The sequence below is a fragment of the Vitis riparia genome, chromosome 12, assembly GCF_004353265.1.
Source record: "Vitis riparia cultivar Riparia Gloire de Montpellier isolate 1030 chromosome 12, EGFV_Vit.rip_1.0, whole genome shotgun sequence".
Taxonomy (NCBI): domain Eukaryota; kingdom Viridiplantae; phylum Streptophyta; class Magnoliopsida; order Vitales; family Vitaceae; genus Vitis; species Vitis riparia.
Window position 1 is genome coordinate 3,395,888 of NC_048442.1, and position 15,929 is coordinate 3,411,816.

Below are 15,929 nucleotides of genomic sequence, written 5' to 3' on the forward strand. Positions count from 1 at the left end.
TTCATAACATAAATAGAAAATAGGGAATGCTGGTCAGAATGGATGAAATGCATTTTTATCTATATATTGTTTGTTTTGGTGATCAGTTGGTTAACCTTATTGTACTGGTAAGTTAAGCTTATGTACTACCTCATTATTCCTAAATGTACGACCTTAATCGACTGTATGTACTACATTAGTCAACATCAGGTACTACCTGAGCCAACCTTAGGTACAAGCTGTGTGACGACTGGAAACTTCATTTTTTAATATTCAAATAATTCATATGTGAATAAAAGTTGTCTTTATTGTTAACCCAATGGGGTTCAGTTTGTCAAACATAGGACCTACAGGCTGTTTTCAAGTCATGCATAAATTAAATTGTATTCACTTCCACATACAAGTTATCATGACATTATGTGTTTGACTACTCTGCTCATTTGGTTCCCCTTACCTTTACTTGAGACTGTACCATAGGTACTATCTTAATTAACCTTAGGTCTAACCTTAGTAATCTTTAAGTACTAGGTTAGATATCCTTAGGTACTACCGTAGTTGGACTTGCACACTACTTGTGTGCATCGGCCAATTAGCATGTTTGAACCTTAATTGTGTGCATCAGCCAATTAGCATGTTTGAACCTTAAAGTCTATGGAATCAACATGCATAATTCCTCAATCTTTCGTTGTTGTATTGTTTTTAACAAATCTTTATGTCAATAAGGAAATAGAAGAGGAGATGTTTTGTTACATTCATAAAGGTGGTGAGCTTGTTAAGACTGTTGTTGGGTCCGTCGAATATAAGGGAGGTTGGACCAATTGCAGTGTTGTTAGCAAGAATATCTCACATTTTGAATTCGTTTCAAAAGTATGTGGTGAACTGAACTTGGATTCCAATTCCATTAAATTGGAATTCACAATCAAGTTTGACCCATCATGTCTATTGCCACTACATAATGATGGCGACATAGTCAATATGTTCAAATTCAACGACATGTTTTGTCATGTCTACATCTCCCAGTGTACTGAATGTGGTGATGACATCATTTGCCCTACTAGGTACCTAATGTCCTTCCACAATAATGTTCCCTTTTGTATAATCGCTTTTCACACTTAGATTGATGGAGGATCAAATTCTTTCCTTATGTTTTTTGTAGTGGCCTAACCCCCATTGTTGCTTCAAACTCAACTCATGTTTCCTCTATTGGCGAGCCCCCATTACACATCTCTAATGAGTCGCCCACAATTGAGTCATTTGGGTTTTCCCATAGATGTGCTAAGACAAATACCGTTCAACTTCAACCAAGCCGGTTCGAACATTCAATTGTAGGTAGTGGACATACCTTCCCAAATGCATCAGAGTTTCGACATGCAATCTATTTGATGTCTTTGGCTGGAAAATTTCAATATTCTTACAAAAGGAATAGTCCAAAACACATGACCATAGTATGCACAATTGAAGATTGTCCTTGGAAAATCACTGCGCGTGCAATAGGGGATTCAAACATTGTTCAAGTACACACATTCCGAAATGTGCATAACCATTGCTTGGAAGATGTTGCCTTGTCTTAGCCTTTAGTGAGATCCACTCGTGCATCGTTGGTCATTGATGATGTCATTCGATCTACTCCTGAATACCAACCACGCCAAATTTGTAAGGACTTTGTAAGGCAACATGGCATCTAGTTAACTTACCTACAAGCATGGCAAATGAAAGAGAAGGCTAAGGAGCGCATTTATGGACAACCCAAGAATTATTACAAATTGTTGCCATGGATGTGTGAAAGAATGCTTGCAACAAATCCGGGATCGAGTGTTGAGTTGAGTTATTCCAATGACGACCATTTTGAGAAGCTTTTTGTTGCTCATTCAATATCTATCGAAGGGTTTGTAAGGGGGTGTCAACCAATCAAATGATTTGGCCCATATGAGTGGGCCTTATGGCGGTGCTCTATTTTCAGCCACCACCTATGATGCGAATGACTCCATGTTCCCCTTAGTCTTTGGAGTGATGAGCTCGAAAAATTATGAAGATTGGTTATGGTTCTTGGAAAAACTGAAGATAGTTGTGGGAAACAAGGAAATTATTATTATCTCAGATAGACATCCTGCTTTGCTTTGTAGTGTCCTTGAGGTGTTTGGCATTGAAAACCATGCTTATTGCTACCGTCACCTGAAGGAGAATTTTAGTAGTTTCTTGTCCAAGCATAACACACGAGGGAACAAGGGTAAAGAAAATGCATTGCAATTCCTAGATAGCATTGCGTATGGAAGGTTAGAACATGATTATAACGTTTCCATGTTTGAACTAAAAAAATACAACGAGGCTTTAGCCACATGGGTTGAAGAAAATGCGCCGCACCATTGGACCATGTCAAAATTCCCAAAACAAAGATGGGATAAAATGACCAGGAACCTTGCCAAGTCATTTAATGCTTGGTTACGGATTGAAAGACATCACTCTATTTGTAACTTTTTATTGGAGCACATGTCCAAGTTAGCTTCTATGCTTGTGAAGCATCAAGAAAAGTCCAAGAATTGGAAAGGGTGTATAGGGCCAAAAATTGAAGCTAAGGTGCAGGAAAATATTGCAAAGGGTGCGGTGTATCCAGTCACACCGTTCATGAATGGAGTATTTGGGGTATGTATTGGGAGAGCCTTGTTGAATGTAGACATTCTGAACCGTACATGCACTTGTAGGGGTTGGCAAATGTTGGGAATCCCTTGTGAGCATGCCATAGCCGTCATTATTTCCATTGGTCAAAATGTTACTGATTTCGTCGATGATTGCTACAAATACCCAATGCAAGAGTTGATATATGGGGGCTCTTTTTCCGGCATAAAGACCCATGACATGCCTACTGTGGATGATGATGGTTTGGTTCAATCTATCACCGAGGAGGTATTCTTCTCTCTAAAGCCTCCACATACAAAGCGCGCTCCCAGAAGGCCAAGGAAGAAGCGCATTGAGTCTCAATTTCAAGATAAACGAACTGTTTATTGCTCTCGTTGTCATATGTCCGGCCACAATAGAAAAACCTACAAAAATCCTTTGCCCTAAATGCATATCTGTCTACTTATTGCATTATGCTGATCTTGTATTACTCTATTTCAACTAACTGGTTGTCACCCAATCATCGTTACTATTTGAATGTTTTGTGCATTTCCATTCACCTGTAATGTTCATTGAGTTACATTATATTTCTCTGCTGATTTAGTTCTTTCACAAAGTCCGAACTATGTTTGCACCACATCTTGTTTTAATGGTAGTTACTCAAATCCCATGTATTTGCTAAGATTACATTGCTTAAGCCATTTTAACCATACTGCAGTTTGTGTTCCCATGTATAAAGACTAATGTTGGACTGTACTATATACTACGCGAATCCAACAACCTTAAATTTTAACCATTGAATGCATGTATTTTGTTATTCTTTGTTTTCCCCTTTATAAAGACTAATGCCGCCACAGTATATATTGTCTAACTACATGCATGGTGGTTATTATCCCACTTTTTTATGTTCTATATGAATTCATGCAGAATAGATGTGCAGCTTAGGCCACTGCTAAATGTAATGTTCATTGTTCTTGTTCACAAGAACAATTTCGCTTTAGATTGCATATATAAATTTGATCTAGTGGAAAAAATAATTTTATTTTTCTTATATAGATATGTAACTTTTAGTTGGTAAGAGTGTTCACTCTCAAAAGCATCTACATGGTTCATAAGATTACTAGCCCTGGGGTTTAGTAACTGGCTGGAATTTTATGAAGGGCATTAACCTGAAATATATTCTTCCTTAAATGGTTTTTCAATCTTGTCATAGTTTGGACAATTCTGGTATGTTCATTCTTGCGTACTGACTTTATAGTAGTTAAACATGAGCTATAAATCTGGGAAAATAACAAAAATCTGCTGACTTTCATGGTTCATTTTATTGAATTAAATTTATTTTGCAGAGACACATTCGAGTCCTCCTGAGGGATATACCTCTGTGTGATCTCATATCACGTCCCTTAGACTACATGTCTCTTTGCAGGTCTATGTTCTTTAAGTGCTGATAATTTTGTTTGTTCTTGGTGGATTTCCAGGTATGGCAATACTATTAATGTTTAGATGATCTTTACAATTTATTCGATTATTTCCCACTGATAGCATTGGTTAGTATGTGTCCATATTTTCCAGCTTCTATGGTTCTTTAGTCATCTCAATTCAGGTCTCACTATCGTGTCTACATCTCAATTCAGAGGCCTTTTAGTTGAGTGGGTGAAAATGATAACCATCAAATGCTTGGAAAGAAGAAAAATACTCCTTCAAAATAGCAACAAAAGATCTTATCCGAAAATAAATACTTTGAATGAGTGGCATCATTTGGTGGCATTTTCAGAGGCTGGTTGCTAATATCAGTGTCAGCTGGCCTCTTTCATTTAATTATCTGCATATTTGTCCTTTGATTTGAGTGCTATTTTCTTTTATACTCCCCATGGTTTGAAGAGTGCGATCAAACCAATTTTTGCCCTAACCTTTGCTTCATTTTTCATGCACTCTAACAAAATTTATTTTTCATCACACTTCTTCATGGCTTGTGCAATACCAGCCACAACTGTACGCTAACAGTTCTTACTTTGCAGGTTTAATTAATTGTGCTTCCATTATATCCATCTAAACGAGAAGGTCATCTTATTCTAGGCATGGCAACAGAAATGAGGAAAAGGAAGGAACATGTCCCTGCAACATATGCACATGTCGGCAACACGGATTTCATTCAACAATGCATTCAATCTTCAATTTCACCTTTAATGCATATTTCCATATATTCTATTTTCCTATCACTGACCAATATTTAATTTTAACTGTAGGAAAAGCTCCCAAAGTCCCGATGTTTTGGAAGGAAATTCATCACTGTGATTGCACGCTTACCACCAGAAAAACACCAAGCCATTACAGATATGGGATTTGGGGGCCTGCTAACATTTGCCTGTCGGGAGCTGAGATATGAGCTGTGCGGGTGGCTCATATCTCAATATGACGTTACCTACCACAGGCTTAAAATGGCAACTGGCAGTGCTGTCAATGTTAATGAACAACATGTCATCCAAGTCATGGGCATCCCTAACTCCAGGGAAGACTTGGTTATTATTAAGAGAATAGGCCCCTCCAACCGTACATACACTCTCAGGGTTTTGGAGCAAAACCTTGACAATCTGCCCGTTGGTGATGATTTTTTAAAATCATTTTTAATTTTTTCTTGTGCCACTCTGCTGGCACCTAATTCCAAACTTGAAGGAAGCCATGACCTATAGGACACCATATGGGATTCTGATCTTGGTGTCCAAAGAAATTGGGCTAAGTTTCTGCTGCAACACTTAGAGGACGGCATTAGGGAATATCGGCAAAAGCAGCCTACTTACATCCGAGGCTGCCTCATGTTCCTCCAGGTACAGTCAAGGGTCCACAATATTCTGCAATTAGGTTCAACTTTGTTTACATTTTATTTTAAAACTCATCGTTACTGCAATTCCATAATTTAATGCTTATTGTTTCGTATACTACCCTTGTACAGCTCTTTTATATGGCATTCTTCTATATGCCATCAGTTATTGTTGAGGTGACCCGGCCACTTGCTGCCGCATGGAGTGACGATGTCATAAAGTGCCACTTAGTAGCTGAAATATCAACTTTCAGTGAATATGGGCATGTGGATGTATGCTATAAATGAACATAGCTTTTCGTATTAGTTAAATGACCATAGTAGCTTATTCATGTCAGTCCCAATTTGTTGCTTCTCTAATTCAACTGATGGTGCATTGTGCAAGCACAGGAGCAACCACAAAGCACACCTCACATGCAGGTACCATCAGTAGCCTCGACCTCCACAGCCGGTGACGATGCTACAGAGGTATTGCATAGCCACTAACCACTCATACATGTTGTTCCATACAGACTCCATACAATACTATGCTTATAATATTTGTTGTTCCACTTTATAACAAGTTATTGAAGCCCGCATCAATGAGACATCAGAGACTATGCTTAGATTAGCTTTGTCTTTGGTGTAGGATGTGGGTGCATTACGTTGTCGGTGCGGTGGATCAAAGGGGAATTCATCCGTCCCTTGCCCATCAGCAGAGCACCACACTAAAGATCAACCAATGCGGCCAACACCAGTGAGGCAGCCATCAGCTGAGGAAATTGAACCAGAAGACAACCTCGTACCAACCCCCCATTCGCCAATTAGAATGGGACCATCACCAACTCCCACTTATTCCGAGCCATTGGTCCCACAGTCTCAGGCAAAGGCATCCCTTCCAGCTGAAGTGACAGTAGTGACAGTAGAGGATGTGGAAGCAGGTGAAGGCGCAGGTAGGAGTGGCAGCCAAGCCCCTAAACCTTCATCAATGAAGAGATATAAGCGGACCGCTAAAAGGATTGTCAAGCATCCTCCCGCTTGCAAAAGTCCGTTTGTCGCCCAATGTGTTAAACAATTCCCAAAAATACCTCATGCAGATCGAGTAGTAGCAGATTATGCTTTGGCTGAAATGGGTGATCCTAGGTACACTTAAGATTTCTAAAACTCATTCTTATAATCATTTTATAGGTCAATAACTCTACATCATCATGACAAATTTACTTTCATGTCATTGTAGTGAGATTTTGTGCGACATGTATGGGATGTACATTACACAGGAGGAACTTTCTTGTCTAAATGCAGAGCGGTGGGTTAATTCAATGGTAGGTTACTTATCCTTATGCCTTACTAAATTCACAATTAATAAGTCATATGAATCGATAAAGTGTTGATGGAGGTTGTAAAATATGTTATTTTACACAACTTTGGCAGATTGTTGCGATTGTCTCTCGCATGATGAATGGACAGCAAGCACCACCAGCTCGTGCACACTTTTTTGAGCCTTCGTTCTCGGTGAGCCCTCTAATATCCTAAATTCACTTGGTCTGAAACTAGAAGAGTAGATGTTGATGTTTGTATTGATTCACCTCACCCTTGAACAGGTTGTTCTGAGCAACCTCAAATCTAATGCAACAACGCAAGTCATTCTGGAAAGATGCGCTATGTATCTGGATCCTGACACATTGGGCCATGATCTTAGTTCATGTGACATGGTAAATGAACATAGCTAAAGTTCAATTCCATAGTAATAAATGCAAGGGTATTGGAAATGACTATAAAGTAATGACATAAAAGCTAATAACTCTTGAATTGTTATGCAGATGTTCATCCTGGTTTGCGAGAATAATCACTGGCATGTGCATGTTGTTAATTTTGCAGCTAGAAGAGTTGAGATACTTTCGTCATTGCCCCTAAGGCAGGGCAACAACATCAGTGCTGCAACGCGACTATTATCAATGGCACTCCACAAAGCACTGCATGCATATAGAATCCATATGGATGCGGATGTCCCAAGTTTTGTGCATGTCCAACCACACCTTCTCCAACAGCTGAATGGGTAAAGTATTCAGATATTCCAACAAAAACAAACATTTCTAAATAATTTGATTTATCAGATTTCTATCATCTAACACATTTCTGATGTGTTATAGGTCCGATTGTGGTGTCCTCGTTCTAAAGTTCATGGAATTTTGGAATGGGGCGACCTTAACTACTTCAGTGGCAGAGGTTAGAGTTGGTTTACACTGTCAAACTTGGACTGTTTTTCTTTATTTTTTTCCCAACCGCATGGAATAATTTTTTCCCATTTCCGTAGGACAAGACGAACATGTACAGACTCCAGCTAGTGCTGCAACTAGTGCTCAATGAACGCAACAATGTCAGAGATACAATTATGGCCGCATGTCATTTGTGACTTCATAGTTCATGATAAGTTTCTTCCTATCTACTGCTACGTACCAAAATGACCAAGGGTTGATTGTAATTTGTCCAAAATTTATTAATTCATATCATGTTGTGTGCTGATGTGATTTGTTCCAATTGTAAAACCATTATTTATGTTCTATATGTGATGTATCTGATGAAGTATTCCACATCCCATTGTAACAGTGGCAGTTGGGTTATGCTGAATATGAGGACTTTATGTACAAGAATGGCCAACGTGTAAGGGAAAGGAAGAGTACCTGGTGATGCTGCTGCTGGAGCATATGGGACGCAGTAACAGCAGTGTAATAGGATTGTTCATTTTTCCTTCAATATTGTAAAGGAAGGGAGTAGGAACATGGACAACACTCAATATTTGTTCTTTTATTATAGTTAAGGGTGTTGGTCAGTGTTGTATTGGCTACTGATTGGACAACAACTGTGATTGTAAGATGTGATCCAAAGTGATAGGTTTATTATGGGGTATGGTACTAATTTCATAAGAGAACAACAAACATAGACTGGAACCTATTTGTTTGTACACTGATGCAGTTTCAGTTTATCCTTCTATACTCACATTAGTAAATTGTTTGACGGCTTTCCTTTCATATTTAGTTATTGTGTAAGCTTTTACATAGCATCTTCTGTTAATGTTATTGGTAAGTTGGGAGGTTTGTTTGGCTTGATTTACTATATTAGAAACAGTTTGCTGGTATACCAATAGTTTGCAATGGCGCCCTTCAAATCCTGATCTACCAGGGTTCAGGACTATTGCGCATCCTCATTGGCAAGGGCTACTCAGGGTTCCTAAATGATTGTGCATTTTGCTAATTTTGTGCTTCAAACCATATACAGGTTGTTATAGAAAAAATAAATGTGGTAGAAAACCAATAAATATTTGCTTCGCATGATCACCTTCCGTATCCAACCAAAACCATCGTAACTTGACATAACCAGAAAAATGAGAAAACAACAGTATGATTAAATAAATACTGAGAGTGAAAAATTGTCGGGAGAGCAAAATTTATCGAATATGGTTTAAGGTAGTGTCATGCTGCAATAGGTAATGAAATTAACTAATGAAAATCTGAAGTCACAGAATGGCTACATTTCTCGCAGGTGCGTTAAGGTAGTACCTGAGGTACATTAAGGTAGTACCTGAAGACCATTAAGGTAGTACCTTATGTGCATTAAGGTAGTACCTGAAATTTCTTATGATTACATCAGGTCGATGGAGTCACCTATGACAACATAACAACGTCATGCTACAATAGGTAATGAAATAAACTAATAAAAATCTGAAGTCACAGAATAGCTACATTTCTCGTAGGTGCGTTAAGGTAGTACCTGAGGTTCATTAAGGTAGTACTTGAAGACCATTACGGTAGTACCTTAAGTGCATTAAGGTAATACCTGAGATTTCTTATGATTACATAAGCTACCGATGGAATCGCCTATGACAACATAACAACGTCATGCTACAATAGGTAATGAAATGAACTAATTGTGTCTGAAGTCATAGAAGAGCTACATTTCTCACAGGTGCATTAAGGTAGTATCAGATGTACATTAATGTAGTACCTCAGGACCATTAAGGTAGTACCTGAGGTGCATTAAGGTAGTACATGAAATTTGTTATGATTACATACGCCAACGATGGAGTAACCTATGAGAACATAACAATGTCATGCTGCAATGTGTAATGAAATGGACTAATTGTGTCTTAAGTCACACAACAACAACATTTCTCAAATATGCACTAAGATAGTACCTGATGTACATTAATGTAGTACCTCAAGACCATTAAGGTAGTACATGTTTTGCATTAAGGTAGTACCTGATGCGATGAAACAATTCTGTCTTCGTTGACAAAAGATGTACACTACAAATTCCAACAAACATTACAAATTCACAAACACTACCAACAATTTCTACTAACCAACACATAATTTATGCATTTTAATTATTATTTTTTTTTTTTTTTTTTATTCTCAACATATATGATTGAATTATCAAGTTTTTCGCTAATATATGATATTGCCTAATTATATTCATCAATTATTACCATCAGTCTAAAAATCTGAATAAATACACAAGTTTTCCACCCAATTTCTAAATATGTCCACAACATTTTTCCATTTCATGAGTCTCCAATACACAAAAATATTGAGATCGAACAACCGCTCATGTGATCCAAAATCGACATTCGCCTCAACCTATGCCCTCACCAATGGAGGAAAAATTGCAAATACAAGAACCACTCGAAAATCACTCTTCTGCTCCATTTTAAACAAAAAAAAATATTAAAAAAACAACCCTAAATACAAATTAATTACCTTCACATTTGATGTGAAGGTTACAGAAAAATGTGATCCAATGAGAAGAACACAAGATTTCTTCTTCATGAACCCAATATATCAGAGTTGTCATTTCCATTCCGGTTCGCTATCCTAAACCAGATTTTCAGTCAACACGTACCCTCCTCAGGTCGTCTTCTTAACTCGACCTTGTTTCAATGAAGTGCTCCATTTGGTTCTTCACAATTACCACAAGCAACAAAAATTTCGATTCAAGTTTTCAAGTAAAGGTTTATACTTTCAAATATGTGAAATTTTGCAAATTTTCACACCCTCTTCGATCCGGAGGGGTGACGAAATTGGGATGATCGGGTCCAAATGGTTAGGACTTTGAGAAGAGAAGGAGCTGAAGATAGAAAACTAGATTGGATTTTGGGATTAAAGACTTCAGAAATTAAATGAGAGAAATTGTTGAAAAATATACAAGATTCTCTACTTCGCCTCGGTGACGGAGTGAAGACAGATGAGAGGAATGGCTGCCAAAATGAGAGAGGGGGAAGAAAGAACGGTTGAACGCTAGGGTTTTCTTGTGGGAACCTTTGCTTCGCCTCCGTGATAGAGTGTAGAAAGATAAGAGGAATGGGTACCAAATGAGACAGAGGGAGGAACAACGGTCAGTTGCCTAGGGTGTTTTTTGTGTTTGATTTTGCAAAAGAAAACCGGTTCAGTTTCAGCCCGTGCTGAGATGGGCTGCTGACGTGGATACCTGGAGGGGCAAGCTCGGTAGAAAAAACACAGCCAGCTCAAAGTGCATGAATCTGATATAAGTTTCCACATTAACAGATGTTTTTCATATTTCACAAACCTGGGTTCCAAAAACAATATTATTACCATATTGGCCCACGAAAACACAACTTTCCCAAAAAAAATTAAACAAAACCAATTCTTCAGGTTACCCAATCAGTTGCCATGGGAATTAATCCTATGCAATACACATTGTTAACATCTGTTACAATGACCAATTATATTACAATGACTAATTATAAATTCATGTTTAATGTAATTATTTTGTTTGGGGAATTTTTTTTATGAAACAGAAAAATAAAGAAAATTTTGGAAAAAGAAATTGCAGTTTATTTACTTGTGTAATATAAAGTGATTAAACCCAAGAGGTAAAGATAAAAATTAAATTTAAAATAAACAAAAACAATTCTAAATAATTTGGTGATATAATTTATAAATTAAGGAAAAGTAAATTTAATTTATTTTAACATCAAATAATTTGTTGAAAAATTTTGATGAATATTTGAAGTGTGAAAAACAATATAATTGGTTTATGAAGTGAAAAAAATGGGAAAAAATAGAAATAAATTTTATAAAATATATATTAATTTAAAATTAAATTAGTTGTGTACTAATTATTAATTGAGAATATATGACTAAATTATTTCTTAGCATTTAAATTGAATTACACAAAAAAAAAAAATTGGTTGAAATATTGAAAATACGAAAAATGTATAATTACTAACAATATGAAAATCCAAACCCCTCGCTGATTTTTTTCTAAATTTCCATTTTGAATTTTTCAAGGATCCATTTAACACCCAAAAATGTACTGAACTTATCTAAACCATATCTAAGTCATATGGAATCCCAATTTATAAAAATAAAAAATAAAATAAAAAAAATAAAAATAAAAATAAAAATAAAAATCAAATAAGTGGATAGTAGGGAGGGCATGAAGAATGTGATATTATCTTACTAATTTGTTAGTATTTTTAAATTTTGATTTTTTCGGTCATCATTTAAACACCCAGTAAGTGTAATAAATGAATTTAAACAATATCTAAGCTATATGAAGTCCCTAAACATTTTTAACACATCATATAAGCGAAGAATGGAGAGGGTTCCTCACATTCTTCGTACCCTTGGTAATTTTTTAGTATTTTTGGATTTTGATTTTTCTGGAAATGATTTGACTACCTTCTAAGTGTAATGAACCTATTTAAACAATATTCAAGTCATATGAAGTCCTCAAAATTTTTAAAAATTTCAAAGAAGTGGAAAATGGGGAGGGTACGAAGAATGTGAGGATTTCTCACATTCTTCGTACCCTTGTTAATTTTTTAGTATTTTTGGATTTGGATTCTTCTGGAAATCATTTAACCATCTTCTAAGTGTAATGAACTTATTTAAACAATATTCAAGTCATATGAAGTCCCAAAAAATTTTGAAAAGTTCAAAGAAGTAGAGAATGGGAAGAGTACGAAGAATGTGAGGATTCCTCACATTCTTCGTAACCTTGTTAATTTTTTAGTTTTTTTGGATTTTTATTTTTTCGGAAATCATTTGAACACCTCCTAAGTGTAATGAACCTATTTAAACAATATCCAACCCATATGAAGTCCCAAAAAATTTCAAAAAGTTCAAAAAAGTGGAGAATTTGGAGGATACAAAGAATGTGAAGATTCCTCACATTCTTCGTACCCTTGTTAATTTTTTAATGTTTTTGGATTTCGATTTTTTTGGAAATCATTTGAACATCTCCTAAGTGTAATGAACCTATTTAAACAATATCCAAGTCATATGAGGTCCCAAAATTTTTTGAAAAGTTCAAAGAAATGGAGAATTTGGAGGGTACAAAGAATGCGAGGATTCCTCACATTCTTTGTACCTTGTCTAATTTTTTAGTATTTTTGGATTTTAATTTTTCCAAAAATTATTTGAATACCTCCTGAGTGTAATGAACCTATTTAAACAATATCCAAATCATATGAAGTCCCAAAATTTTTTGAAAAATTCAAATAAGTGTATAATTGGGATGATACGAAGAATGTGAGGAATCCTCACATTCTTCGTACCCTTGTTAATTTTTTAGTATTTTTGGATTTGGATTTTTTTGGAAATCATTTGACCACCTCCTAAGTGTAATGAACCTATTTAAACAAGGCCACAAACCTCTCCAATGGCTGAATTAAGCATCCTCCAATAGGCTTGGCAAATGCAGTAGCAGCTGATTAGGAATTACTAACTTATCCATGGCTATTGTGAGCTCTAGATTGTGGACTTCAATGTTGTCTCCTGCTCTGGTCCATCCTCATCAGCAACATCATGAGTAACTAGTCGTAAGTGTGGCTCACATGCTTAGACCAAGAGCTCTCATCAATGGGAGATGTTTGATAAAACACAGTTAAGTCAAGTTGGAGAACAGAATGGGGAATGAAACACTCCCTTGGCCAGAAGAGTCTCCTTAGGAGCTCATGATGTCTATAATGAACTAGGTGAGATCAATTAGATGTCCATTCAATATATAATGAGTAATACGGATTTGGGTCCAATGGGAGATAGGTAGAAAGTGTAGCTGCAAATATAGCAAGAACCCAAGTTAACTTAGTAAAGGTAGCAGGGGAGATACATACGAGCTAATATCGTGGGGCTTTGAACAAACTCATAGAAATCTCCTAAAGCTCAGAGGTAATCAAGGTAGGGACCGTGAGAAGAAAGACATGAAACTCCTCAAATTGACTAACAAATATTGAGGAGACTTTTTGAGTGATTGGTGTTTAGTGTTTTACTGCATTATTTTTCCTACCTGTAATATTGTTTTGCATTTTTAAATTTCTACCTGCTCAACTTTCATTCTTCCTTTCTATGCGTACTGAAATAATTTATGAGACAACTGTTTGTTCCATTATAGTGTGCTCAACTATACAGTTGTTGATTTATAAAGGTTGTAAATCATGTCAGATGAGGCCTTAAACTTTTTCTTGATGATTCAACCTTAAACTATTTTCTTCTTCTCTTTGTAGGGAACATCTAAAGGTTGGAAGTGGATTAGCATGTCGTGCAAAAAGCCAAAGAAGCAGTGGGCAGGTAATGGAAGTTGTGATTATAATAAGTGAATCATCAGAACCACATAGTCCTTGCTCCAGTGCATCTGGTCTAAAAACAGAGGCTAGTATCATGTTATTACTATCTTTAGCTTTCATTTTTCATTTTTAAGTTATAGACTTCTTTAAGGGAAGAGCTTTGAGTTTTCATTTTAGAATAGGACCTGAATTGCCTATTATTAGGGCTTCAACTTGAGTGGATCATGTAAGATGCGATTGAGATTGTAGGAAAATTTATAAAAGATATTATAGGCATATTTTGATTTATTTCCTTTTTTCTTCATATTGTTATAGGCTTATAAATATCCTTATAACCTCATTCAGAACGTCATGAACATGAGATTAATTCTCTTGCCTTCAACATGGTATCAAAGCATGGTTGCCCTAAAGCTACCATCCTTCCATCCTAATTATGTCAGCATCTTATTCCCCCTCTGTCAATCCTTAACCCTTAAACCCTCACATTTAAGCCATCAATCCTCCTTCATACCTTGCTATTCACTATCATCTCAAAGTCTCCTTATGTTGCTACTATTTTTTACAGCTTGTTTTTTTCATCTCTTGGATGTCTACCCCTCTTCTTGATCTCTTGCTTGGATCTTGAAACTTATTTCTTTCTCAAACATCAAGTGTGACAATGTTCCAAATCCTATTTCTTCTATGGTTGTTTTTTGCTTTGGTTCTAATTCTTTAATAACGCTAATCACTCGCTCGAGTGAGCATCGAGTCTAAAGATATAACTGAAAAGATACACAAACATCAAACATGTTTACATTAATATAATTTCCAACATATACATAAGTAATGACATTTTATATTCATTACAAAAAATTTACCTTTGGACCCACACCCTTTTGAAGTGAATATTGTTTTGAACTTTCTTGTAACTTTGCCATGAAATCTTCTTTTTCTACTTTTGAAAGTGCATTCCACTTCTTGCTCAATTTTTTCCTCAACTACATGAATTGGTCACTTACTTTAAATTCTATTTTTAAAATGTATTTATATTAGCCACAACAATATTACTCCTTAGACCATCATTTATCTTCACTTTTTTATCCTTCTCTTTGATCATGGCTAATTGATCGTTACTACAAAACAAATTCAAACAAATATAACTATAACAACCACAAAAAAAATAAATAAATAAACATATTCTTTTACATATTTCTATTTTCCCTTACTAATAATGTATCCAAGCTCCGATAGGCCTCTTTGGATTTCTAACAACTTCAACACCATCGCATTCACTCCTAAAAATTAAATCAAATCATGTAAGTCAATTTTTATAATATGATTTCAGATATAATAAATTAAACATACTTTCACCACCACTACAAAATCTGCCTTAAATCTCTATACATTTTAAATGGTCACAAAATTAGCATATAAATTTTTTTCAATCTCCAATTATGGATCTAACTACATTATTTTTCATTAATGTGATCAATCCATAAATCTAAAAAAAAACATGAAATATAATAGATACAATATTATAAAACACATTATCAATACTCACATTTTTTTCCTTAATATAGAACTCGACAAATAATTGCGACACAATCGTCTTTTGATTAACAAAAAATTGTGTTCTTTTTAGCTTTCTTTCTCTTAATACTACACGTCTTTTTCTCCTTCTTCCAGCTATGTCTTCAATTGGGGTCTTCAAACCACAAAATTTAGAACTCGAAAACACCTCTTACACCTCTTAAACAAAATATAAAATATGAAGAAAATACAAGGGTTATGGAGAGGAGAGGGAGGAGCGGGAATATTGCACTCTTTACTTCAAAACCAGAAAAAACCCTAAATATGAAAATTAAATATGGACATAAACAGAGGGGGATACGGAGAAAAGACAAAACTCCGAAAGATGCCACTTGAAACGGCTACAATATCTCACCCGAAAACACCTAACAACACGAAAACATC

The 15,929-nt window shown here is 35.8% G+C and overlaps 1 protein-coding gene across 1 annotated transcript; it reads left to right on the plus strand.

The window, feature by feature from the left end:
* The first annotated feature begins 1,905 nt into the window (after positions 1-1,905).
* On the plus strand, positions 1,906-3,039 carry LOC117926841. The gene has a single exon (XM_034846131.1). It carries the CDS (start codon positions 1,906-1,908, stop codon positions 3,037-3,039), a length of 1,134 nt encoding a protein of 377 aa, XP_034702022.1.
* Positions 3,040-15,929: the final 12,890 nt, after the last annotated feature.

Coding starts and splice junctions, on each gene's coding strand:
- LOC117926841 (XM_034846131.1), top strand. CDS start 1,906: ATGAGTGGGCCTTATGGCGGTGCTCTATTTTCAGCCACCACCTATGAT.